The sequence below is a fragment of the Corvus kubaryi genome, unplaced genomic scaffold, assembly GCF_017639235.1.
Source record: "Corvus kubaryi isolate FWS band 111438036 unplaced genomic scaffold, C.kubaryi_AGA036_p1.0 133, whole genome shotgun sequence".
NCBI classification, from domain to species: Eukaryota; Metazoa; Chordata; class Aves; order Passeriformes; family Corvidae; genus Corvus; species Corvus kubaryi.
This window is the reverse complement of record NW_024580667.1, coordinates 24,305,039-24,331,438: the sequence shown is the minus strand read 5'-3', so window position 1 is coordinate 24,331,438 and position 26,400 is coordinate 24,305,039. Positions and strand designations below refer to the sequence as shown.

The 26,400-nt window shown below is 38.5% G+C and overlaps 2 protein-coding genes across 4 annotated transcripts in view; one reads left to right on the top strand and one right to left on the bottom strand.

The window, feature by feature from the left end:
- Positions 1 to 20,156, top strand: part of LOC121669972 (opsin-3-like) — an 87,264-nt gene extending 67,108 nt beyond the window's left edge. Inside the window, exon 5 of one of the 2 annotated variants that reach the window (XM_042039628.1) lies at positions 16,440 to 20,156. In XM_042039628.1, coding sequence (XP_041895562.1) covers positions 16,440 to 16,667 — 228 coding nt within the window. In that variant the 3' untranslated portion in view covers positions 16,668 to 20,156. Of the gene's footprint in view, positions 1 to 15,226 lie in introns of both variants that reach the window. The other variant, XM_042039636.1, reaches the window with a different exon arrangement.
- The window catches only part of ST6GAL2 (ST6 beta-galactoside alpha-2,6-sialyltransferase 2), a 174,740-nt gene continuing 159,426 nt past the window's right edge, over positions 11,087 to 26,400 (bottom strand). For both annotated transcript variants that reach the window (XM_042039615.1, XM_042039608.1), the window contains 3 exons: positions 25,560 to 25,661; positions 24,332 to 24,506; positions 11,087 to 14,774 (listed from right to left, as the gene is read on the bottom strand). In XM_042039615.1, the coding sequence (XP_041895549.1) occupies positions 14,506 to 14,774; positions 24,332 to 24,506; positions 25,560 to 25,661 (546 nt within the window). In that variant the 3' untranslated portion in view covers positions 11,087 to 14,505. The remainder of the gene's footprint in view (positions 14,775 to 24,331; positions 24,507 to 25,559; positions 25,662 to 26,400) is intronic.

Sequence of the window (26,400 nt, the reverse complement as noted above, 5' to 3'; positions counted from 1 at the left end):
AACAAACTGTTTAAGGATGCAAAGAAATTGTAGGGTTACAGATCTCAACTTTTTCTCCAGTACAGGGAAAACAGATTCAGTCAAATAGTTTGCCCTTGCCTATCATGATCAGCCTACAGTTGTGCTGGCAATTTCAGAACTTCCTTTACAATCAGCTGTTTTTCATACACTTCCACCTGTAACTTTAAACCTGCAGGGTAGATTGATAGACAGGTGGAAGTTTCCAGTATTCACAGCTTACTGTAGAGCAAGAAATGTGGTATGTTCACAGCTAAAAAAAAGGTGTTAGGATTTTTGTAAGCAAGGTCCCTTGGTAGCCTGTTTGCTCTTTCAAGTAGACATCATGGGAAGCTCAGCCAAAGTGGTGTTTCTTCGCTGGCTTCACAGGTACATCTGTCCTCAAGGGAGAGTCTGGATCATCAAGAGCTCAGCCAGTCCTAAGAGAAATACAGGGGGAACAAAGGAAGAAATGTTAGCAATTGTGCTGTTTCTCACTTTCCATTACTTCAGTGTGATCTAGAACTTGGGTGAAAGCACTCGGCAGTTTGTTTGCTTTTTTTTTTTTTTTCTGAATGGATTTCCAAGTTTGGTGTGGACAGTTAAAGTCCTACAAAGGTATAGGTGATCCACAGGTAGTCTAAACTTGAGCTACTCTTCAAAATGGCATTGCCAAGCCACACTGAATGGATGTCACAGGATCTTCTGTTGCAATAGTCTCAGCTGCAATGGCTGGTCAGGAATCAGACTCAATTTCAGCCTATGCCTTGGTTTGGTTAAGGTCAAGCATTAATTTAGCCTCAGAATTCCCCATTTCAATTCTAATGTTTCTGTTTTTCTGTAATACGTCCAAGTTTTATAAGTAGGACTCCAGTTAAGTATTTGGTACAACTTACCATTTCAAAGCTGAATGCAAGCATAGGTCAGCTGAAGAAAACAGAATGCAGCATTCTGTAATGCAATGCAATACAACATACTAGATAAACTAAGAATTTAGTTTCTTTATGAAGACAATCAAATTCAACAGATGAAAAAGAATTGAAAAAGCAAGTGTAACCCTGGCAGTGACAGAGCCTCTAATTTTCTTCTTCTGTTCAATAACTGAGTAATCTTTTGTCATGTGGCAGTGGCATAATACTAAAATTTTATTCAGAGCAGGACATTTTTCTCCATATTGTGTCACTTGAGATTTTTCTCAGTTTTACTGTGTGTACCAGGCATATCTTTGCAGTCATATATCTTAATACAAATTGAAGCAACAATCATTTCAGATTAGATGGATGGAAAAAAACCAAAATGAGTTTTCCTAGACAGAGAAAATTTTTCAGCATTTATGCAACCTCCACTAAATAAATATTTTTAATTGGGTTAATCCTTGGTATTCTTGTAAAGCATATGATTGTCATCATCCTAGTCTTACCACAGGAGAGATTTAAGGATTAATGGTTAGTGCTCAAACCCTCATGGACTTGCTTGAAAATTCTAATTCAAATCTGTAAAACTTTATTTTACGATTTTATCCTGATGTCCTTCTTCCTCCAGGGAAAAAAATCTGCTGTACTCAAATAAATAATCATTGCCATAGTATGGAAAATACAATATAAAACTGTACTGGGCCTGTAAAGACTAATCCCCTTTTCCTTTTAAACTGTATCATTTAATGCAATTCAGAAATCTGACTGTGTCCAAGTGAAAATAAATTTGAGGTTCATTATCTTTTGAAGTAGAAGCTGTTACAGAGCTTTGTTCCTCTGATGTTTAGTATAATAACTGCTCTCAATTTATTTGTAGCCAGTTTATAAACTGGCTACAGTTTTATTTATTCCTCAAAAAGCCCTTCTTCTTTGGTAGTTGTCTTTTCCTTATACTGGGGCACTCTAAGTAGATAACTTTCTATCCCCACATTGCTAGTGTGAACTAGTTTAATTCTTTTCATAATTTCATGTTCAAAACAATTATTCAAATTCTAATTTTGGTACTCATGCTTGGAACTGGGTATTTCATTTGGGAAACTTTTTAGGCATTCACTGGATGTTAGTAGGGAACCAACACCTCAGTGTAGTAGGAGTTATTTCTTATTTCTGTCTTGTTTGCAGTGTTTAACTCTTTATTATTATTATCTTCAGAATCTGAAATGAAAACAAGAACATCAGCTCTACAGTGATTCCTTAAATCCCTTTATCTAAATTAGAACCAGTTTTTCAGAAATGGGTGTATAGATATATGCAGGGGTCCACTACAATAGGTACAACTATTGTATACTGAGTACTTTATGGATGACCCTGCTTCAGATGTAATGTTCTAACCCTTTAGGGAAAATACTTGCCCAAGACCTTACAGCTCACCCAGGGCTTTACAGGACTTCTGTGTTTGCTGGCTTTAGGCCAATAGGAATATACTACAAGTAAGATGCAAAGGTTAACCAGACATTCATATCACTTTTCACCTTCACTACTCTTCGCTTCTCTCCCAGCGAGCACCAACTTCAAAAACCAAACACTTTTTTCACTTGTTAGTCAATTTCCCAGTAAAGACTTTTCTCAGTGTAGTATGTGGCTTCTTCAATATTAGAGAAGCTGTTAATATTGCCAATTTTAGTTTCAGCAGGGAAAATAAAAGGATATTTCAGCCCAGATCTCCTTGCTTAGGTTTCTACACCTTGGTTCCTGTTAAAAGTATCTTCAATGAAAAACACTGTCCTTCACCCAGCAGATCAGGCTCTCTTACCAGACTGCATCCCCCATGTGCAGGGACAGCAGTAGCTCAGCAAGGGGGAGGAAATGCAGTGAATCGTAGCCCAGCCCAGTGATCTAATTTATAGGAGAACAGTCAGAATGAAGCTTACAGGAGAAGTGTCTACGAAGGATGTCTGGACTTCAGGCGGCTCTCTTGAAAGCTGTTTATTGCACAGGCGAAGTTACAGCATTTCAGGGAGTGGGTATCCAGAGCTGCCAGCTCCAGCTTGTAGGCATACCTGAAGCCACCTTCTGTTCAAGTTACAAAGCATTATATACTTTCTTTGCTGAGTATCTTAATACATAACAACCAATAAGCACCACACACAATACCTTTACATTTGCCTATAGCCTATCATAGCTACTACCATCACCATATTATAGTCATTATTATCCAATCACAAGAGTAAGTAAGTTATAATTGAAGCTTACAATGGAAAATTCTCAGACCTTTCTTCTACCTGCCACATCGATATGTCTTATTTGCCTGTGATATCTCTCTTTTTGGTAAAAACGTTTTCTATTTACTTATGCTCTTCTTGAGACTTATTTACTTGGGGAAAAACATGTCTTTGTTTGTAGTCACATACCTTTGTCCTAATCATAAAAATCTCCTTCCAACTCAACTCATCTCCCACCTTTGCCTTCTCAGTTATTCAGTGATCACTGGTTCAGCAAAACATCTTTTACTCTATATCAAAACTTGCTTTCATTTCTATCTCATCCTCAGTTTCTACATTCAGAGATCTTTCTGCCAAGCCTACATATCTGTGAAACTTTCATCCTCTCCAACAGAAGCTGAACTATAATTCCATAAAGACATTTACCTGTAATTGGATATTTTGACAGTCTGGAGTTTTGTCTGGAATTTTTTGATAATTTCTTTTGGTTTTGTTCAATATAAGAAAGAAATTATAGAAGAATTAAAAATTCCGTCATAACAGAAATTCTGATTTCTCAACCCAATGGGTTCTGTTACTGCATTTATTACACATAAAACCAAATGATTGCTACTAAAACACAGTCACAAATCAAACCCCTCTTGGTAATTTCTAATTCTGCCTTGGGTAAAATCAATACCTAATTGCCTGCAAACCAAGATAAAAGTAAAACCCAGGCAAGATTTATTTCTTATCCTTTACACCCACCACTTACCACACTGCAGCTCTCATTCCTTGAAAAAGTGTGAGCTCTGTAACAAGTGCCCTCATCCAGCAGTAGAAATCTTCTCTGGCTTAAAAGGTTCTTCCAGCATTCCCATTTCAGAGAACTTCCTGTATCTCATTCATAGCAATTGATGGAAATATAATTTTGGACAACAGAAGCAACAGGGCAGGTGGTAAGGAAATCTGGGGGAGGAGGAGGCTTGTAAGAACCTGTGTTTTAGCCAGAGGTGGAATTAATTAGTGCCAAGGAAGAATCAGTAGGTAAAAAGCCCAAGAGCTGCTGAAGTTCCTCTGTGTGTGTGTGTGTGTGTGTGTGTGTGTGTGTGAGACTGTTAGCAGAATGCAAGCGTGACCAACCCTCAAGCAAAAAGATCCTGAGAAATTCACTAGGGAAGATAGTCAGTGGTATTTTACTACAAAAATCACCTCATGGAAATAACACTTTGGATTTCCTTGTGCAGTGTTCTGGGTCTCAGCCTTAATGGAACTCTGTAAGGAACATCTGGAAGATCTCTTTTCCCTAAACGTGTTACATACATAGACAAATATAGGCAGTTCATAACCTACCACAAGAAAAAACCCAAACCAACCAACCAACCAACCTCCCCCCCCCCCACACACAATAAGATCACATTTCTACAAATATTTAATAATGTACTATATTCATAGCAAGATTGGGGCAGGAATATACCAGCATAAACTGATCACAGTCAGCTGGAGTCTTTATTTTAATCCATTTGGGCTGATCTAGACTCCATGGTGGAAGAACCAAAAATACAAGAAAAAACCGGGTCAGCAGAACAGCATATTGACTGCAACTAAATACATAAATTTTTCAAGTGTTAAAATACTTCTCATTGTTATGCTTTGAACTTCCAGCAAAACAGGAGTTATTTTAAAAAGATCTGGAATCACTCATCCCGTATTACTGTGGTAATAGACCCTTCATTTCTCCTCATGAAGTAGAATGTTACTGTAGGGACCAGTAAATTTGCTGCTGCCTCTGTTAGTCAGGGTCCATCAATCACACTGCAAAACCCTAAACAATTCTAACTTATGAAATAAGAATAAGAAACAGAAGCAGGATTCATTTTGTTGCTATTCACTGAAGTTCTTTGCCTGTTCTTATTCCAAATGTTGCTTTAGGAAACTCTTCTGAAGTTTCTGTTAGGTAGGAGGAATTAACTTCACATGCTACTCCTATTGTATACTGTATGTGGTTTATTAGCTCTGTGTAAGGCCAAGGAGGAGCATGTGTGAGATAAATATGACAACTGGTCTGTTTTTCCTGCAGTGATAAACCCATTGACAACAACCATGTGTAAACCAATGTGTACTGAAGACACAGTAGCATTGTTAATATCTGCTTTCCTGTGCATAATCAATCCCTTTGAAGTTCAAAAACCATACTGATTCCATTGAAGCATGGGCAAAGGAAAGTTCCTCCCCATTTCCTCTGACAAAATAACTATCCCCACTATATGATCCCCTCAGCTTTGATTTCTCCCTTTGTTAGCTTTGTGTGAGATCACATGATCCACAGGGACTTAATCTAAAAGGAGTATTTTAAAACAATTATCTGAATAGCATGCTACAACCACGAAAATAAGGCAATATTTCTCAGACATGGTATATGCTCTGTTGTTTCTGCTTTCCTTGCTTTTCTACCATGGAACAACTCTGCTAATATTATTTTGGTAACAGCTTACATGTTTTCTTCTCATCTCTACTTCTTGGGATGCTACAACTGCTCATTAAAAATGCCTAATGTCCTGACAGCTACATTCTGCCCTGTGCATTTGTGAAGTCTAAATTAGATCCATCAGATAGCTTATAATTTCATTTGTATAAATGAAAACAAGCACTGGAAACAACCGAAAAATAACCCAATACTTCCAAAGAGGAATATTGCTAAGGGAGAAAAGTAATGTTGCTTGGTCCAGTTGGAAGCATCAGCTAAGACTCCTATTCCCTTTACTGAAAAAGCAGTCTCAGAAACAGGTCCAGAACAGAACCTTCCCCACTTTTCCTTTCTGGTCATCCGTCTTCTCCATACTCAGGATACAGCATTTATCTAAACCTCCTGGCTCATGTGCCTCATGGGCAGTAGGGCTGTGCCTAGGGGCAGAGCTCTGGCACTTTTAGCTTGCCCAAGACATATATTGCATATTTCTTGCCTTAACTTGCCCAAAACTTTTCATGCTGTCCTTGTCTTTGTCCAAAGTGTAGATACTTTAGATCGAGAATGCCGCCTAGTTTACAAAACAGCAGACAACTCCCAAGTCATGAACCCAAACTTCTTGAGGCACATTCATATGGTTTCCTAGAACTACTATCACTAAGTGATGTTTAAAAGATAACACAAAGCCTTCTAGATTTATACAAATCAAAACAATCCAGAATCACCCAAACCTCTTCCATTAGCAACACTCCCACCCCCCATCCCGAGGGCCTTACCTGCACAGGAGACATACCTGCTGCACATGGTAGCAGTAGTGCAGGATGCAGCCAGTACAACATATCCACCAGTGCTCCAGGACTGGGGGTGGAAGAAACCTACCTTTTAGAAGGTGGAGCAGCAAAATATTTTAATCAGGCAGCTCAGTTGCAGTCAGACAACTGTCTGGGAGCAAGGTAATTAACAGCAGCTGACACAGCCTGGAGTCAGCACTGGCAGTAGTTTTCCCCTCTGGCTGCTTCCATAAAATCAAAGCACCTGTGATGCCAATTGCCTGCCCTCTGTAACCCCTCAGGGTTTCTGGAATCTTCTCACAAGCATATAAGGAGTTGACGTTGCAGTAATTATCCCCTACCTGTCAGCATCTTGGAATCAAGACAGTATTTGATTTGTATTTGTCTATATGCAGAAACAGGTCACCAGAGGAAATTGGTTTTCCTATTTCAGTTGTCATACAGATGACTATAAGCACATGGAGGAGGTTGTTTGGAGCGTAGCATTGTAACCCGGTCAGTCTTTTCTCAGTTAAATTTGTGGGATTCATTTGTTTGCAAAGAAGCTGAACTCCAGCAGAAGTCATTTTAAGATCACATCCCAGCACACTAAACCTGACAATAGCAGTATGAGCACCAACAGATGACTTGGGTTTCTCTCCAGATGTGCAGAAAAAAACGTAAGAAAAAATGCCAAACCCAAGGAAGTGAATATTAGGAAAAAGGAACAGTCCTGCTCATCTGTTACAGTACACCTAGCTGTTTCTTTCTATTTTCTTGGTGTTTTTCATAATTCCTTGTCTCTCCCCCTTTCTTCCACTTGATCTCATTCTTTACTTTTATAATTCTTAAGGATCCAGCAATCACACCAGCAATGATTTCCCCTGTGATTTGTCACAACCTACTTGTGCTGCCAGTTTTCTGGTGGCTATTCTGTCTCTAGTGTAAAAAACCCCAACTATATTACTGCATTAGAGTTACTTCCCAGTCAGTTTAATATAATCAGTTAATATTTTCATCAAACTAAATAAGCATTTACTTAGCTTATTTTTAGGAAAAAGAAATAACAGGGCACACAATTCTTACTTGCCTTGGTTATCAAGGCATGAAGTTCCACAGTCAGACTATACTTAACTTCCACAACAGTATTGCCATTTCTTTGAAGTGCATTCTCTGGAGTAACTTACTGGTGTAAAAAAGTAGAATCTAAAAAAACAAGGAAGGATATGTATATGGAGTAGACATTGGCAAGTTTTGGGGTGCAGCAGGTAAAACTATGCTGTTCTGATGAAGCAATCAAATTTGTCACACTGGTAAGAATAAGATACCAGGAAAGCTAGAACAGAAGTCCAAACAAACCACAAGTGTTAGTGCTCTGTTCACAGCAATTGATGCAGTCCCACAGTAAGATACTGTTTAATTGCTGCTGCCGGTGCAGTTACCTGCGGAAGGTGGTGGATGTGATTATAGTAAAAGACTGGCTCTTCCCTTGCTTGTCTAGCTGTTCTTGTCATAGTATCACAGAATAGTTGGCTTGGAAGGTCACTTTTAAAGCTCACCTAGTCCTATCCTCCTGCAATGATCAGGACCTTCTTCAACTCGGCCAAATTGTTCAAGGTCCCATCCAATCTGACCTTGAATATTTCCAGGGATGAGGCACCTACCACCTCTCTGGGCAACCTGTTCCAGTGTTCCACCATGCTCATCACAAAAAATTTATTCCTTATATCTAGTCAAAATGTACACTATTTTAGAATAAAACCATTACTCCTTGTCCTATTGCTACAGGCCCTACCAAAAAGCCTGTCCCATCTTTCCTGTAAGTCCACTTTAAATACTGAAAGACCACAATAAGGTCTCCCCAGAGCCTTCTCTTCTCCAGGCTGAACAATTCTAACTCTCTCAGCCTTTCCTCACAGAAGAGTGTCCAAGCCCTCTGACCTCTTTGTGGGCCTCCTCTGGATTTGCTTCAACAGGTCCACATCCTTCTCATGCTGGAGGTCCCAGATCTGGATGCAGTACTCTAGGTGGGGTCTCACCAGAGTGGAGGAGAGGAGGAGAATTGCTTCAACAAGTTCATGCTGCAGTCAAGATAGCAAGTTGAATTAATCATCCTGAGATATGAGTCTTTCAGCCAGATCACAACAGGCAAGCTAATAATGCAGATAAACAGACCAAAATGCCTGTATGAAGTTTGACCTCTCAAGAGAATTATGCCCCTAAGAACTACTCAAGTGAAACACAGCTGGCTAAAAATGATAAAAGGTACCTCCAAAAAAGGCATGTTGTTGAAACAAAGGCAGTGCAATTTTGGGAATAAACCTGAAAATTAGTTGCCTCCAAGGCTCTCTGAGATACTATCAGAAAGGTAATGTCACACCTCCGATAGCTGTCCCTGCTGAAGAATAGTGTGTACAGCAAGATGTCCTCTGTGCCCCACACAATATAGTTCATGGATTTCCACCTTTTACTGAGGTACAGTTTGAATGCAGTGAGATAAGAACATCCTCTCTGATGTCACTGAGAGTGAAGCTGACTGGACATTTAATAGATACAATACAATTTTCTTGTTCGTTTTTTAAATAGAAAAAGCGAAGTTGCCGGATTTCGAACGTATCAATTAGTTGTTTAATTTGTAGATCCCAGCATTCAGTTTATCCTCTAGTGTATCTCACTGATGTGAGTTTTCTGAGAGGTGTTACTTGTGTATCATGACAGTAACTAGCCCCTCAACACTGCCTGTTCAGGAGGTGGTGCAATACACAGGATAAGCTGCATGATTACTGCCAGGAGTGGACACAATGGCAATCCAACTTTTAATGGATGCAAGCAGGCTTGTAGTGATTGAGTTACACAGTACGTCATCACAGAGTGAATGACAAGTTACATTTTCCCTTTGGTAAGTTGTTTTTCATTTTAATTAATAATTTATTAAAAAGTCTGTTCTTTTCCGTTAAACATGACACTGGATTCCTTAAATGGGTGGCACAGCCATTTAGATGAAATCTACCAGGATTTAAAGTACACCACCAACTCATCAGAGCATGAACTCCATAGAGGGCTTGGCAATGACAAGAAATTTACTGCTCAGAAATTCACTGAGCAGTGTGGTGAATATATTCTCCCAGGGAATCCTAGCGCACCTGCTCGGGTACACATCTTCGCTTTAGAATAAAACTGGCTTTATAATATTTGCCTCTTTTCTGTAGTTTACTGTGATACCTCCTTGTCAGATTAGCTGTCCATTTCCATTTGAGATTTCAATGAAATTGTGGGCAGAACTGACAGGCACCTTCCCCTCTTTTGTTCCACCTGCAGCTCAGTGAGATTCATTTATGGCAATATGAAAAGACCAGCACTCCTAAACAAATGAAAACAAATGTTTTATTTACAGGAAAAAATCTGTACACTGTGTATACATAAAAATATACAAAATCATAATAGAAAATATAAAAAGTGTTAAAATGTATACAAACACTGCTTAAAAATGTGACTCCTGTAAAATCTTAAGCTTTGTTATTAGAGTACACATTCATTTAAAAAAATCATCATACAAAATAATTCTCAAAGCTATTAAAAAAGTACACAGTCTATATTTGAATTGTTCAATGACTACGTATTTTAAGAGTGATGAGATGATATGAAAAAAAGTAAGGCTTTTACACACAACTCTTATTTCAAGAACAAAATTTTGAATCTGATTGCTAAGCCAGAGAGAAGACATCTGCAGTGTCAAAATTCATTAAGTGGTTCAGGTATGTCCAGATATGGGATACTTTAAATTTCAAACAGTTAAATCAGGTATCCTCCTTGTGTGTGAGAGGATAGATGCTAGGAAAGATTCAAATCATTTTAACAGCAGGCTTCTGAATTACCAACTTCAAAGCAGAATTTCATTTAAATATGCATCAACTTGAGAAAGCGTGAAGGGAAAAAGAGTAACCATTTATTGTTGCAGTCAATGTATTTAACACTCCTTTCACGGTACATTTGTGTCACTGTCCAAATGGCATTTTCCATCCTTAAAAACTTCTGAAGAAAAAAGAAATTAAAAGCCCCACTATGTTTTGCTCCACATGTGTTTTGAACTCCTGTTTAATTCAATCAGTCTCTAAAATGACTGTGTTCAGTCTGTGCAACCAGTGAGTGTACACACTTGTCTTCATTAAAAAAAACCCAACAACTCTTTTGGTTTTCCTGATTTTGGCAAGAGATCTACAGCAACAAGTTCAGAATTTGGGTATCTTCACCAAAGAAAGTGTCTTGACCAAAGACAGGCAATGCTTACATTAAATTTGTACAGTGAGATTGCACGTTAGAGTGTTTATACCACCCCTCTCTCTCTCCAAAGGTACATCAAGGTAATTTCACTGAATTTACCAGAGTTTTTACAGCATAAAACTGCACAACAAAGTAAAAAAAGGTGTAGTAGTTTAATCCAAGGAAGGAGTGAGCTAGGAGTTTATGCTGAGGTAACCTTTAGAACTATAGAGAATGGAACAAGTAATTATTATTTTTCTAGCAAAAAGATTTTGGCTCAAAATGAGGCAAAATATTTCTTGTTTTTTTCTTGATTAAACAAAAGAATACCTTGATTTAACCATCCAAAACTGAATGCATAAAATGATAGAGCACCACAAGTCAGAAAAGTTACAGAATTCACAGTGGGGAAAGAAGAGCATAATTGAATTCAGCATAAACTCAGCGCATTTCCTTAAGCTGCTGCTGTGTTTCTGGTTTGTTTCAGTTAACTTTAACTGTTGTCCACAGCACCAGGGCACAGAAATGAGGCTCGATAGTGTTTGAAGGCAACTTGTTCCTACTTGTCAGTAGAACTCCATAAATTTAAAGCCTACAAGTGCGAAGGAGGCTCAGGGGCCCAATAGCAGAGCCAATTGCTTGGCTGATGATGCACCTCACAATGCACCAGGTTTATACAAACCTCTCTTCTCTAGGTGCTGTCCCACTCCATGTGTGACAGCCACATGGGAGAGCTACGAAGCCATGCCTGTTTCTTTTCCCCAAAAAGCCCCATGATCTGGGTGAGAAAATGCACTTCCTTTCACATTGCTGTATTTAACAAACAGATCTAAAACCAGCACTCTCACCCATTATTTTTAGAAGATGCGTGGTTCAGTGTTATTACATATTGACTGTTTTAAATTTACTGAATATAGTTCTTTGCAAACATTTCTCTGCCCTCACAAGGCATGGGGAAATGCCCATTAATGTAAAAACACTTGAAGGGCTCTTATAAAAGCCAGCAATGCCAATGCCACAGAGAGTAAGAAGTGGTGAGAGGAACATCTCTGCAGGTCCTTTATGTTTCCCCTCTATTTCTGCCCCTTCCTCCCTTACAGCAAGTGGAGGGGAGCCCTCAACTAGCAAACACACTTGCGCCAAAAACTGAAGGAGGACAAGACAAGGTAGGAGAGAAAACGCTCTTTAAGCAACCACAAGGTGTTTGAACAGGCAGACCAGTAAGACATCACAGTGGAAACCAGTGTTAGAAAGCCGTGCCAGGCTCATTTTTTAAAGGTGGCATCACAGGTTGGTCTTCCTCGTCTGTGAGCAAGCATTTGCAGCACAGCTCTGCAGCATCTTCTGAGGTGATGGTGCTACAGCACCCACATTTGCACTTGTGGAAGGAGGACTGATTGCCATATAAGTAAGGATATGGCAAAGAAAAAATTTTGGCTGCAAGGGCTTGAATGTGCAGTCCAGTGAACGAAAACTATACAGTTCATTTTATAACATCTCGGACCTGGTTCTACATTGGTATATAAATGATGTACTAAGTAGGTATGCTTAGCACTTGTTACATGAAACTTTATAATTTGCCTTGCTCTGTATAATCAATAGCTATGTTGATTATTCTGACAAATTATTGAGGGAATAAATAATACTACATAATCCTGCTGTAGGTGGTTGAGCAATGCCGTTAGTATTCTTCTTCTGTGAAAATCAAAGTTAAAAGTTAGTGGTTGCAGGCCAGTCAAAGTGATTTTTTTCTTTTTCTTTTTGGAACTCTAGAATTTCCTGCTTATTGAAAAGTAGCATATTCACTAGTCTTAGAAAGCTAAACTCTCTTCCTTTATATTTATGTTGTAGCTAACCCAGGGTACAGCAGAGAGAGACATTTTGCACTGTTCAGACTGCTTATGTTTAGCAAACAGGGTACCAAGCATACGGAAAAATAGATTAGTTCTATGTAGGCTATCTATTCTCCATGCATTTAAATAACAATGTTATTAACTGCAAGAATAAAAGTTGCCACCAGACATAACATTAAAAAGAAATTGGTATGGACTATATCCAGAGTCCAAGGATAGTATGAGTAAAACCTATTAATTTTGATATGTACCAAAATGCCTTATGGACATAACTATCCATACAACACAGAAGTACAGTTATTAGATCATCCACAAATAATTCCTGTCAACAAGAAGAATCTTAAGATCATCATAAAGCCCAAAAAGAAGGCTAAGTCCTATGTGAGACACGTATTCTTCATTTTGAGGAAGGAAAATAATCCTTCCAAAAGATCCTTCCAATAATGCTTCCCAAAGAGCTGAGTGAGAGAAAAAGGATTTTGTGACAATACTTACATTACAATTGAAGATGAAATAGTCATTACTATTGTTTGCTTTTTTTTTTTTTTTTTGCCTTTCTGGCAAAAGGCTTTTTCCTTAAGTCAAAACACAAAAAATACTTCCCACCACAACCAGTCAGCTATTCTTTTCAATCCCTCTTTGATCTGTCTGCTTTTTTACTGGATGGACATGAGTAGGATATAGCTGTGCTTTTGTGTACACATATTCCTGCTGAACTTAGTCTAAAAGAAAAGGCAGTCAGGTGGGAAAAAACCAAACCAAACCAAACCAAACCAAAAAACTGGAAAAACCCACTCCAAACCATTAACCTCCCACCACCTGGAAAATCTGAAGTCTTGGAAAATATGGAAAATAATGTTTTAAATATATTAGCAATTAGGTAGACTTTTACAAGTACCTTAAAGAATATTGCCCTTGTGTGTTATGAATGAAAATATCAAATTATCTCCAAATGCAATCCGTAGTCAGGTTTTTTGCAGGCATGACAGCTTTTCTGGGTTATAGTATTTCAAACATTAAGTAAAAAATGCTGATATCATCTCCTGTTGTCAGAAAACTCCTCCTATCTGAACAGCAAGAACTTGTGAACAAGTGACTTTGATTCAGATACCAATGAAATACCTAACAAATAATGTCTGTGTTCCTGAATGCTATCTTTGCTGACAAGAAGTGAGTCCCCTCTATGCTTGCTTTCAGTGTGATGGGTGAATGCTCCACAGCCTCCCTTGGCCTTCTCTGGATCTTTTGTATCTGTGCAGACTTGGGGGAAGGCAGCATTTCCATCTCACACCTTCCTGAGAGTCAGGGAAAGTTTTTCTTCCTAATCAGGTTACAAATGTATTCTTTTTTCTCTAAAGAAATGAGACATTTCTCTCTTCCCTCTTCAGTCAGTGTGAGAATGGGAGACTGGCATCAAAAATACATCCAAGTAGTTTAACTGGTTTAGCTGTGTACAGCCACCCCCCACCACATGTACTTCAGGGCCACCCTAAGCCCCCGTTCAGCTGGAGGCCTGGAACTGAGCCTGCCTAGGAACAGGCATTAAAGTTTACTCTAGTGAATGACTGCACAGCTTGGAGTAGCAATTACTTCATTCTGGGAGAGTGTGAAAATCCCATGAAGCCACAGGAAATGCTGCATTGTTCAACTGGTCGCTCTCTACATACATGAACAATAGAGGCTGTTTCACAATGCCAGGTTTGAAATTAAATAAATTCATTTAAAAAAATTACAGTCTAGCATATGTGGCATGAGACCACAGACAAATTCTGACAGTCACAGCAACAACAATACATTATATTTCTGCCTAAGTACGTCCTTTGCACCTTCATGAGCTAAGCCTTTGCTTTTTTTTCTGTTAACTATTTGCAAAGCAATAATAAATACTCAGGCTCAGAAAAGAAGTATTTCTCATGCCTGCTACTTAATTACAATTTATAGACTCAAGACTAGATTGGTCTAAGATAGTTTTTCAAGTATTCTCTTCTTGTTTATAGTACGACAGTAGTACCTTATTGCACATTGTTTCTGAAAGACCTACTTCTACAAGTGTGGGAAATTATTTTGTTTGGGGCACTTGACAGCTTTGAAACCTGGCAAAATGACTTTCCCCTTGCGGTACAGATCATCCTGCAAACCTTTGTTCATCCTCTGCACCAGCAGCTTCTCATAGAGCAGTGGATGGTAGGCCCCTAAGGTACAAGCTGCATCGTAGTAGAGTTCATGGTAGTGACACAGGTCAGTCTGTCGCACTGAAGGGATGTATTCGTACACGTGCACTTCATTACACATGGACATCATGATGAGGATACCTGCAACAAGGAGTGAAACAAAAGTGAACCACTAGCTTTCACTTTTCTCGCAGAAATTTCCCTGCAATCATCCAACCTATTTTTTCTTTCCTGCTTTTCTTTGCTGTGCACACCTTAAGTATTCTGTAAAATCATTAAGTGAAGCAGTCGTTCCTTCTATTAGAGCAGCTTTCACTTGTCCCTGATACATAAAGATTGCGGTCTCTGTAGAGTCAACAGGGTAGGACAACAGTCATAAAGAAACAGTCACAAGCCTATAAAGGGCTTGCATATCACCATCAGCCTCCTGATTGAGAAGACTGCTCTTTCCCACCTCCCCCCACTTACTCTGTGGACTGTCCACAAAACAACCCCCACAGGAATCCTTGGAACATCTCCACCTTATTGCAATGTTAGTCTTTCTTAGTCTGAAATTGAACCAATTCCACTTTTCCCATCCACTTGCTTCTAAGGAGGAAGACCTGGCCAAATACACGCAGAAGGGCACATAAAGAAACATCATCCATGTAGTGGTGGCACAGAAGCCCACAACTTCAGACAATTCTGTGAAGAGTCTCATGGAGAGATACCAAAGATGAACTCCTAGAGCAGTGTTGTCATAAGGAAAAGCCCCTGACCACCTCCTGCTCAGCAAGGAGTAATCTACAAAACGCCGACCCATTTTTTTCTGCCATGTGCCAATGGCACACTATCATCAGCACTGGCAATTGTGGTCTTTATAGCCTTGAAACAAGAGAAATATTGCTATTGCAGCTGCATACTTTCAGATGGACTAATACCAGATAATGATCAACAACATTGCCTTAACTACGATACTTTCACATCAATCACAGCTCCTGGAAGCCTTTTCTTCTTCACAAAGTCATACAAAAGGAAAGTGACATGAAGGAAGTTTTCGACGCCATTTATTTTTTTAAAGATTTCACTTAAAAAATAAATTTGTGTAGAAAATGTATTGAGGCACTTGTAGCACTACTGGTATCCCTATCTGTTGAGTAGGACTGTCAGCACTCAGAGGAGGTAGCTGAGTAACTCTGCTCACTTGGCACTTACAGATGAGAACTGATACAAGTGTTGCTTGGGGTTTTTTTCCTGCACAACAGCTTCGGCATCATCAAAGGTGTTTTGGGTAGATCTCAGAAGTGAAATGAATTAACATAAAAAATTATTTTGGTTTGTTAATTAAGCAAAGCCATTTTCTGAAGTTTAATTTACAGTTTGGGAATGCAAAGATTTCAATGGCTTGCAAATGAAAAGAACCCCATGTTCTCCCTGCTGTGTATCATTAGATTATCAAAATGACTTTTCCCTGCCTGATGTGTGAAGTAACTGAAAACCAATTACTTCTGTGATTAAATTTTCTTTTATAATAAATTAAAGGTTCTGAAAATATTTTATAATTGTTCTACAGCTTTACACTCTACAGAATCTATAGTCTTAGAAAAGCTAAGCATATCAATTCTGAAGTTCACAAATTTGAGTGAACTTTAGTCTTAAGCAGCCAGAAACACATATTCATGGTGAAAAAATATTTAATCCCTAATTGGACAAAAAGTGCAAGCTTAATAAACCAAGTTTCCTTGCCTTGAAGATGTTATAGAGATGCTCTGAATTGTAATCTGCCAAGCAGCTATGTCTAGAATTGTTTGGGTTTTGTTGTTTTAGTTTTACAAATGCTTTCGTCAGCTTTTCCACTGCCAACCTCCTTCCTCCACTGATGGAGAGCCCACCTGCCATTCCAAGGTAACCGTTATCCAGCTGGATCAGAGAGCGGATGGTGGAAACCTGTGCAATAATGAACCACATCCAGAAACAGACAGTAAAATCACTTCTCTCCTGTGCTCAGAGCCAAGCCTGGAGCCAATTTCAAAAGCTATACCACCAACGTCTTAGGAAAACTGGCTCTGATGGAAAGTAGAAGCCTTAACCAAAGTGTGTTTTATTTCACTGCCACATTACCAAGACAACTATAAAAGTAATAAAGGAAGTTGCCATTTGTGGGATAGGAGAACTGTCCAGAACAAAAATTGTGACCCTTAATATCAGAAAAATAGCCAATTAACGGCCAGGTATGGTTCAACCATGATAAAATTTTAAGCAATATCATTGACTTTCCTGTAAATTAGTTAATGGAGGACTTAGAAGTGGTAAGTTTTAGTTTTTAGTTATCGGTGGTTCAATGTCCTCCAGAATCAATCTAAAAGGCACACTGGGCTATCTGGTTTAGTTCTTTACCTTTCCTGCCTGGTTCCATCCACACCACGTCTTGGCATTTCAGTCTAGATTGCTCACAAATAACCATACCTTCTACTCACATTTTTTTTCATGCTGGACAATGATGTTTGGCAGGAGGAAAGACAGTGACTTGGCAGACTATTTTTTGAGCAGTAACAGCTTATTTATAGCACATTCTTGTGTTGAAGTCTGAAAGATGAGCTACAACAACAAGCAGAGATTACCATGTACAGAACTCCCTGCACTAGAGGCTTATCTGTCCTGGTGGAATCAGGAGCACCCCTGATACTTCCAGACCTTGTGCATATGTCAAATAATTACTTAATGTGCCTCTGGTGCAATTACCCACACCTGAGATAGTTATCAGAGGCTCCTTTGCTGTCAGGAGAAGAAAGTGAGCACTTTTAGGAAGCAGTACATGTCTAATGGATCATACAAGCCATTTCCCAGAAGTTCCTGGTTTTTTTCTGTTGGCTGTAGGGGAAGTCTGAGTGACAGCATGGATAGTGTACTCCCAGTATGGGATAAAAATTTCACATGTTTAGGGCACTATGGGGCTCACAGCAATATTTAAGAGGTACCTATTTTTTGCTCTAATAAGTCTGAGGGTGACTAACACAAATCCAGACCTGCACTGGAAACAGCTGAAGTTAGGACACACAAGTTCTGCTTTCTAACTGACCCAGACATGGACCATAAACATAGAGCAATTTTATGTGCAAGGATTAAGCTGAAGTGAGATGTTTTGGTTTTTTTTTTCTCCAGAATTCATAATATTAAGGTACGGGAATGGGAGTAAAAGCAGAGAATTACAAAGTATTTAGGGAAGACCAGTAGACATGCACAATTTAAGAAAATGTAAAACCTGAAAGGGAAAGCCTATAGGCTGTGTATAGCATCTAAACATCAAAAAGCTTTTTAGATCTTAAATATCCAATCCGTATTTCACATTAAGGAAAAAGTCAGGGTATCCAGCCTGATTTTAGCTTTGACAAACATAACTGGTGCTACCACGCATTCCAAACCACAACCAAAGATAATTCTGCATAGGCCACTCTAATCTACTTCCAACACCCTTGCTGGATTTTCCAAAGTCCCGTTTGAATTACAACTGTAAAAATGGAAAAATGCAAAATAATTCTGCCTGTAGTATGGTAGAACATTCAAAGGTGTGCTTTGTGAATGTTTTATAGTTGAATGGCGATGTTCATGAACACCCAACTGGACACCAAAAAAAAAAGTTAAAAAAAGAATTGCAAGCATAGAATACTCTTTTAAAAATACTATAAAAGATATTATTCCAAAGAAATTATGTGGTTGTAAGAGAAACAGTCAAATGCAACTTTGTTATAACAGTACAATAGTAGATGCTAAAACAGTTAAAGTGTTTTGAAATATTATATATTAGTATTTCAAAATCCTTAGAAAAGTGTGTTATCTCTTCTTGGCTTTTTGGTTAAGATCAAGTGTAGTGTAGTACTTTTATTTTTTTCTATTTGGCAAATATCTATGGTGTTAGGAAGTGTTGGGTATAGTTAAAATCAGTCCAATTGGCACAAACAAACCTAGCTTTTACAATCTGCACTGAGAACATTAAAACCAGTTATATGAAGATTAAATTCCTTGCATGGATGGTTTTTACAAATGAACATGTACTATGGATTCTAATCAAAAAAATGTTTTTTCTATTTGTTCCTGGCAATTTGAGTAATTCCAAAGGTTTTAATTTTCCAACATGAATACTGCATGGTATGATTAAGCTTTGTGGTTAGCACTCTAATTTAAAAAAGAATGTTTTCTAGTTTACAAATAAATAAAATAGAGTTTAATATACCTGAATCAACAGATGCTGTACAAAAGCATCTAGAATTATAAGTGTAACTCAAACATTTATCAAGAACACAGAATCATTTTAACATAATGTAAAAGATGCTGCAAACATTTAAATAGACATAATCTGATTATTATACTCATAATGTCTCATTTCACACACATCGTAAATTCAGCTATAGAAAATAATTTAGCAAGATATACTAGTAAGTTCATGTTTGATAATCTGTGTACTTAGAAGTATTACAAATAAGCATAAAGCATTTAGAATATATAGTTTTCTATATGATAGTCTACTACTGTAGTCTCTCTTGATTGGATTACAGATACCACTGGAAGCTCCTTGAAACTGGGCAAAGTGTGCCTCAGTTAATCTTTGGAACATGGAGTAAAAGTAGTTCTGGCTTTTTAAAGCACTTTGTTTCTAAAAAGCCGTTCTTTTACCTCGTTTAGTTCATGAACTATGTGAGAAATACTAACCACAAGAAGACCAAATTATTTATCAAGGAATTGTCACCAAATGGCCCTGTGCCTAAGCTTAATAATTTGTGCAATACTTGTCATCTTTGATGTATAGATACTAGCATTATATAGTAGACCTAGAAAATGACATATTTATAACTTGGTGAATGCAAAAAGCTCTACATTAATCACAGTAATATATTCTGTAATATGAGCATGGACTGGAAAATACTGACCAGAAATATAATGTAATTCTAAATGTATTATTTAATTTTGGGTGATACACTAGAATAATAAAGATTTTTTTGATGTGATTTAAGGGGAAAGTTTGCTCTTTTATGTCTGCATATTGGGAAGTGGGAGATACTAAAATTTCAGTGTGCTTTTTATTAGAGTAAGAATAATTTGAAGCTTCTGTATTGGAGGTATTATTTATTTGTGTGCTAATACTTGAACAACACTGAGCTGGAAAGAGTGCGCATTATTCTGTTCCTGTACCAACTGCTGGCAGAACAGCTGAAAAACAGCAATAAAGGCAACTCTTGAAATGTCTAATTGTTTCTTTCAGTTCATGAAAGCGCATTTTTTTCTAAGAGCTGGAGATCAGCTGCATACTTCTATGCAACATGCTCTCCGAAGCCATTTTAAATTTGAGCTCTTTGTCGTACAACGACCTGCTAATGTTGCAGTATAATGATAGCCTTGCTTGTACTATTGTCTTGATGCATGCAAATGAAGATAAAAATAATGTTACTAACTATTAATGATGCATAACTGTTAAAACTGTAATGTCAACTGTAAAGCCTCAAACAACATTTCCCTTCTCCCAGTAATAAAGTACTCTGGGCTTAGTTATTTTGTGTTCAGTGGATTGTATGTTATGCTAAAATTTCCAGCACATAGCAAAACTACCACCTACACAGACAACCTAAAATGTAAGAATCTACACAGTTCATGTTTTGATTTGAGAGTAAAAAAAACCCAAAACAACCCAAAGTACTGGAGTCACAGCTTTCAGATAGCTTTTAAAAGATAGAAGTCACTGCTCTATAAGAGTATATGAATGTGAATTTCAATTAAAGTCACCTCTCAAGAGGTAAATTAGCAAAGCGTACTGATGGACTGTGGTAAGTAGGAATTTATAGAAAATCCACTAAGTAAACAGTGAACAGGAGAAAACTCTCCACAGAAAAGCCTTTATATAATCTTGACATTATTAAAAAGCCCCCAAACTTCCGAATGCTAATGTACCATCCCATCCAGTGAACACAGAATGCTGTTCTTGAGCTACTCAGCAGTTTTACTCTTGGTCTTCAGATGACAAAAATTTAAGGTCAGAATAGGCTGTTCACATTGGCTACCAAAGATGGTACAGGAACAGTCTTTTCTTACAGCAGAATGGTAACAAGCAGAGACTGACACTTTATATACTATCAGATTCAATAAAAACCTGAAATTTGTTACGTACAGAAAGAGGGGAGGAAGACTGAGTTAATATTTTACAGTGAAAGACTTATTAACAGGTGACTTACTTCTGTTGCCAAAGGGTAGGACAAATCTTTCCCTAGGAACAGTGCTAATTTAGGATTTGCCCGTGGAATCCAAATCTGAGGTTTGGTGGTTGGATGCTTATATGTCTTCTGAGAAAAATGGCATAGATCCAAGTCCAAGATGAGATGTAAACATATCAATACTCATTTAGCAAGCTTATATTTCAGCCAAATGTGAACCAACAACTTTAACTGTGAAAAGCCACCATGGCAATTGCCTAATGCTAATGCAAGATGATGAGAATACTGTGCAGATTTGTTTAGAAGCATGAAGGCAGCAGCTGCAAAAATGATGCACAAATATGAAGGAATGGTTTCTCAAAGCTCTTATAAGGATTAAAATAGGAATATAAAGAGTAAGTGATTTATAATGAGGAGGGACATTAGCTAGGCTATGACATGCCACATAAGGCAAAGTTACAAGCCAGGGAAAGTCCATGGTGGTGTCTCTGGAAACAAACCAAAAACGACCCCCAGATTAAAATCAAAAGGTTGGTTTACCCTGTTGGACCTTTACCCACGAACTATCCCCCCCTCAACCAATCCTGCTCTCCCCATCCTCTCTTCTCCCCTCTACAGCTGGGACGTGCACTGTGCTTCCCTCACCCCAGCCACCAGCTGTCAAATGTTACTGCCTCTCCTCAGCACCACTGAGCTGGTGCAGAGCTGACGTAGCAGGGTTTTAAGGAGGCAGGGAGTCCAGACAGAATTAATGCAGATATAGAGCACCCCATACCCCAAAGGAAGTGCAAAAACCATTATTTTCCCTAACTCCAGTGCAGTGAAAAAAACAGGAGAAAAGTTCTACCTCTCATCTCTCTCATTCCTCTAAAATCAAAGCACATGAGACTACCTCTTCCCCACTGGCCCCCTTTCTGAGAGATTTAATAATATTGTGACTTAAGTACTGTAATACAGTTATTAACGATGTTAAAAGATTCCCCTGACATCAGTCACTGTGGTAGGATGCTGACTCATTGCTGCAGAAGAACACCGTGAGGACACATTCCACCAACATCCTCCCTTTGGGAAGCTTCAGTTTCTTATAAATAGTGCTAAGAGGCAGAAATAGATACAATTGTCAGGTGAAAAATATAATTACTGAAGAAACTATGTAAGACCATGCTAAAACATTCTTGACACTTGTGAAAGGAAACATTCTTATGTTTCCATGTTTTATACATTTATCCAATTTTGCAAACCGGGCCTACTGAAGGCCAAAAAGCTCAAAACAAAAGTGCCTCACTTGACACAGAATCATTTTTGTAACTTTTTCTATATGATTAGAATCATCACGGTCCATGCTAGAAATTGCTTAGATTCAGAAATATAATATATCTCTGTGAAAATTCAGACCCTGTATTTAACAACGGCCGATTTTCCTTCATATAGCTGTTTTAAGCACAATGGCATTTAGTAGTGTCATAAAAATAATTCAATATATTATTTTCTCTTCTTGAAATAAAGATACTCATATTTTATGATGGCCATCACTTATTCAATCTTTCTACTAATTCTATAGGAAATAATTTTATAGATTTTATAAGAATCAGGCAGAAGCTCAATATTCAGGATACCTCTTTCATACAGGTGCACTCAGTTGTGTCTGTCAGCTTCAGTTCCAACAGGATTATTTGACCTGAAGACCAACATGACTTTTCAGATTTCTGCCAAGCTGCATTATATTTTTATGCTTTATCTTGCTCTTTATGTCCCTGACAATATGCAGTTGCTGTTTCTGGGCTACCTCTGTATTTAGATGATGTTACATGTGCAATGCATAGGCATTAATTCAATAAGGTTACCAAAACAGGAAGACTCTCCATAGTAAAATAATTAAAATACATCAGAACAGTAGCTAGTTATGAAATGAGGTGGATATGACATCCAATAAGCTTGTCTTACTACCTTGTTTTTTTTAAGGTGAGTAACAGCATACCAAAAGCACTGCTCCTTGGAAAAGAACAATATAAATAAAATTCCCACTCGAGGAGAAGGCAGCAAATTTGCATCTGTACACAGAATATATTTATCTGTACAGCTTTTGTTGTTAAAATTTTGCTTGTTTAATGGTTGATATTTTCAAAGCTTTCTCTGCTTGAAGGATATTTTTTTGTCACTAACATTCAGATTTGGGATTGAAGATTGCTGTTCTATTCTCATAGTGAAATTAATTCCATTTCTTCAAAGAAAGCTTTTGAAGTGTTTTTTATGTATGGTGAAAGTACAGATTGACAGCACAATGATCCTCTTCACTATTCTTACAATGAGCAGCTGTTAACCTATTTTTATCAACAACTTCATTGCTACAAGAAACACTTTTGCAAAATGTGAATGCAGCTGGTGAGATCATTCCACACGAGCTGTCTTCTCCCTGTGAATTTTTACAAGCAGGTTTCAAAAATATCTCACTTCAAGAAGTAACCAACTACCAAGCCCCCCTCATACAACAAACAAGGCCTCCTTTATTTTCCACTCATGTTCCAGGTATGCATAACCCACTCAAGGCATAGATGGGCATCTCCCAGACACCTTTATGTCATGCCTCTGGGAGCTTCTGCACCCTCTCTCAGGCCTTTGGTGCGCTCCACAGTATCCTAGGATGCCACTACTGCATATAGAACCCAAGATAAATGCTCAAAACTGGTTTTCCCATATCAGATGCAATCTCAGGTGTCTTTGCTTTCAGATTCAGATACAAAGAAAAAAACCAAACCATTATCTGACTGCAGCAAATACCTAGAACAATATCACAATGTCAGTGAGGAAAGGATGGCGTTTCCAAAGTGGAAGATGGTATTTGAAGCTCTACTGCCCTGAGTCTAGAAGCGATGACCCTGACTCAGCCTTGCCACTCTGACTACTTGCATCCTTTAGACACTCACAGTCAAGACCTGTTGTACATCAGATAAGTTGTTCTGCTGTATGAATTGTGGGCACAGTGCCAAATTATCCCCCAAGAAATACTAAGGAAGGACCAAAAAATGCAGTGAAACACTCTTGCTTCCAGTGAAAAAGAGAAGTGCTCAGACTGAGCACTGGAAGCCCTTGGCCTATGTAGGCAATACAGCTCAGCCTGCCACTGATTGCATCCTGTCTTTATGATTTGCTATTTGCTTTCACTTGTTGTCTGAGGATTCTCTGCTCTATGATCCCAACGAGGAACTTCAGAATTAAGTAGGTCCTCAACAGATAAATTAATGTGGAATAATACAATTCTCTCATATATATATATATATATATGTATGCTTTACATATATGGTATGCATACTATGGATGTGAACAGCAAGAAAGCAGAACATCAAATTCACTCAACTATTTTCTAGTTCTCATACTGTGTGTTTTTGCTAGTCACTGTTTCTGTATAGAGCACCAAGAACAAACAGTACATATGTATGGATTCAATCCTCATGCAATGTATACGTTTAAATTTTTGTTTTAATCTAACATGTCTGCTGGGACCATCTTTGATACACCTACCAATAAACCCTGAAGAAGGAGGGTTGGGCTGTATCTTCTCTTTAGTGTTCTCCTGAATGATGTCCCAGAGCTGCCATATAAACTTTGGATGGAGGATGTAGAATGGCTGGGTTGGATTCTTCCTGCGATGCTGTACGTAGGGAGTGAACAGATTGTAGTCTGGCTTCTTATACCACTGGGAGGAAAAAAGTCAGATGTTTTTTAATACTATTAAACTACATGTACAACAGCATAAACTGGCTTCATTTGGGTTCTGCAGAACAGAAGCAAAGGTAGCAAAGCAGCCTGCACTGGTGGATGCTTCTGCTAGAAAGGCATTCCTTACTGTGGGCTATTCTGTTTCCTTTCTTCATACAGAGACTCCCAATATGTAACTGACGGCTGTGGGATGAGCCAAGACACTTTTCCCCTCACAGATCCACATTAAAGAAGAGGTTCAAAGAGCTTTGACATGATATCTGGGCCTGGGGGTGAGTCTTCCTCTGAAAGCACCCCTGTCCCTGACGGAGGCAGCAGCAGCACATGACGCAGGCTGATGGCAGCCTGCGTAGGAAGCAGGCAGCCTCTGGCATCTGTTGCTAAGGGAGTTCAGCAGATGAAGGCTTACTTTCTACTTTGCAGCTTGCTCAGCTCCAAGCTCCCTGTGCCAGAAGCCATCAGATCGACTTGTCTACTGGAGCTGCAGCAACAGCCGAAGTACAGACTCCCCCAGTGACAACCAGATGGACATCTGCTGCTCTCAGTGAGGGGGTGGATGGCGGGGCACAGATGGCTGTGGAGCAGTGGACATAAAGGGAAATGGGGAAGGCACCCAGAGAGATTTTCACTAGGATGTTGTGTTTTGTTTGGGAAGGCAGAGGGGAAGATGGGGAAAAATTGATGCAATTTTTCACCTTTCCTGATAAAACCTCCTTCTGAAATATAACAATGTTCCCTCCTTGGCAAGCACAGAGAAAACTCATTGTTATGTGAAAATAGCAGTGTTTTATAAAACAAACACCATCATTCATCTATCCTAGCATCTCAGTCCATTCCAGTATAAATGCTGGCTACTAAAAAGTTTTTGACCAATAAACAAATTTAGACCAATTACTATAGACATAGCATTCTCCACTGAATGAACCTGGGGTTCATTGTGAAAAGGGAGAACCAGAAGATTAAAGTAGTTAATTAATTTTCTCCAGTACTTTCAACTAATTGGGAAGAAAGGTCTAAGTGGATATCTTACCACATTCAGATTTGCAGAGTAAGGAGCAGGATCCCAGGCTACTAAGATAACATCTTTATACAAGGAGCTGTCGACAAAGTGATGGTTTGGATTGGTGAGAATCTGCAAACACAGATGCAAAGAATTGCACAGCATTAAAAGCAAGTGCGATCCAGAAAAATGACAAAATCCTTCTCTCAAGTGAACAGTCCTACCCACGCTGCTGTTTGTTATGCTTTAGTTCTGGTTGATTTTAAGCATCTTGTTTTGTTAAAAAAATATACAAAAAAAGCTTAGCCATAAACAGCACTCATGACAGTTTGAAGTAGCAGTATGCTGAATTATTCTCCATCTGTGAGGGATGCGATGGGACCACTTGAGATGCTGCGTAATTGTGTATCAACATTACCGTGTATTCCGGAACTTGAAAACGAAAGCTACAGTATTTCAGATTGCCTGTGGGATCCTCTTGGACACAGAGCAGCTTTCTTTGAAGGGCTAGAGCCCCCAAGGGTAATGTCTTTCCCTGCCACCCATCCCCAAACACTTTTTTCGTGGCTTTCTCATTTCAACAACAAGTCAGTCTCATTTCAATCCAAAAATGCAAATTAGACCATGACTGTACTAATTGGTATACCTAGAAAAACAATTCCAACAACAGGCAAGTAACAGGGCTATTTCTGAATTAGCTGTCATTTTGCTCTAATCTATTGCTCTCATATGACTCCTTCCTGCATCTCCCAGTAATTTTCCTGATCCTCCCACCACACTGGGACCCTCCATGTCTAACTAGATCTCTTTGATTCCTGGTGCATCCAATGTCAGGCAGGTTCAGCATAGGTCAAAACAGCATGAGTTTTGT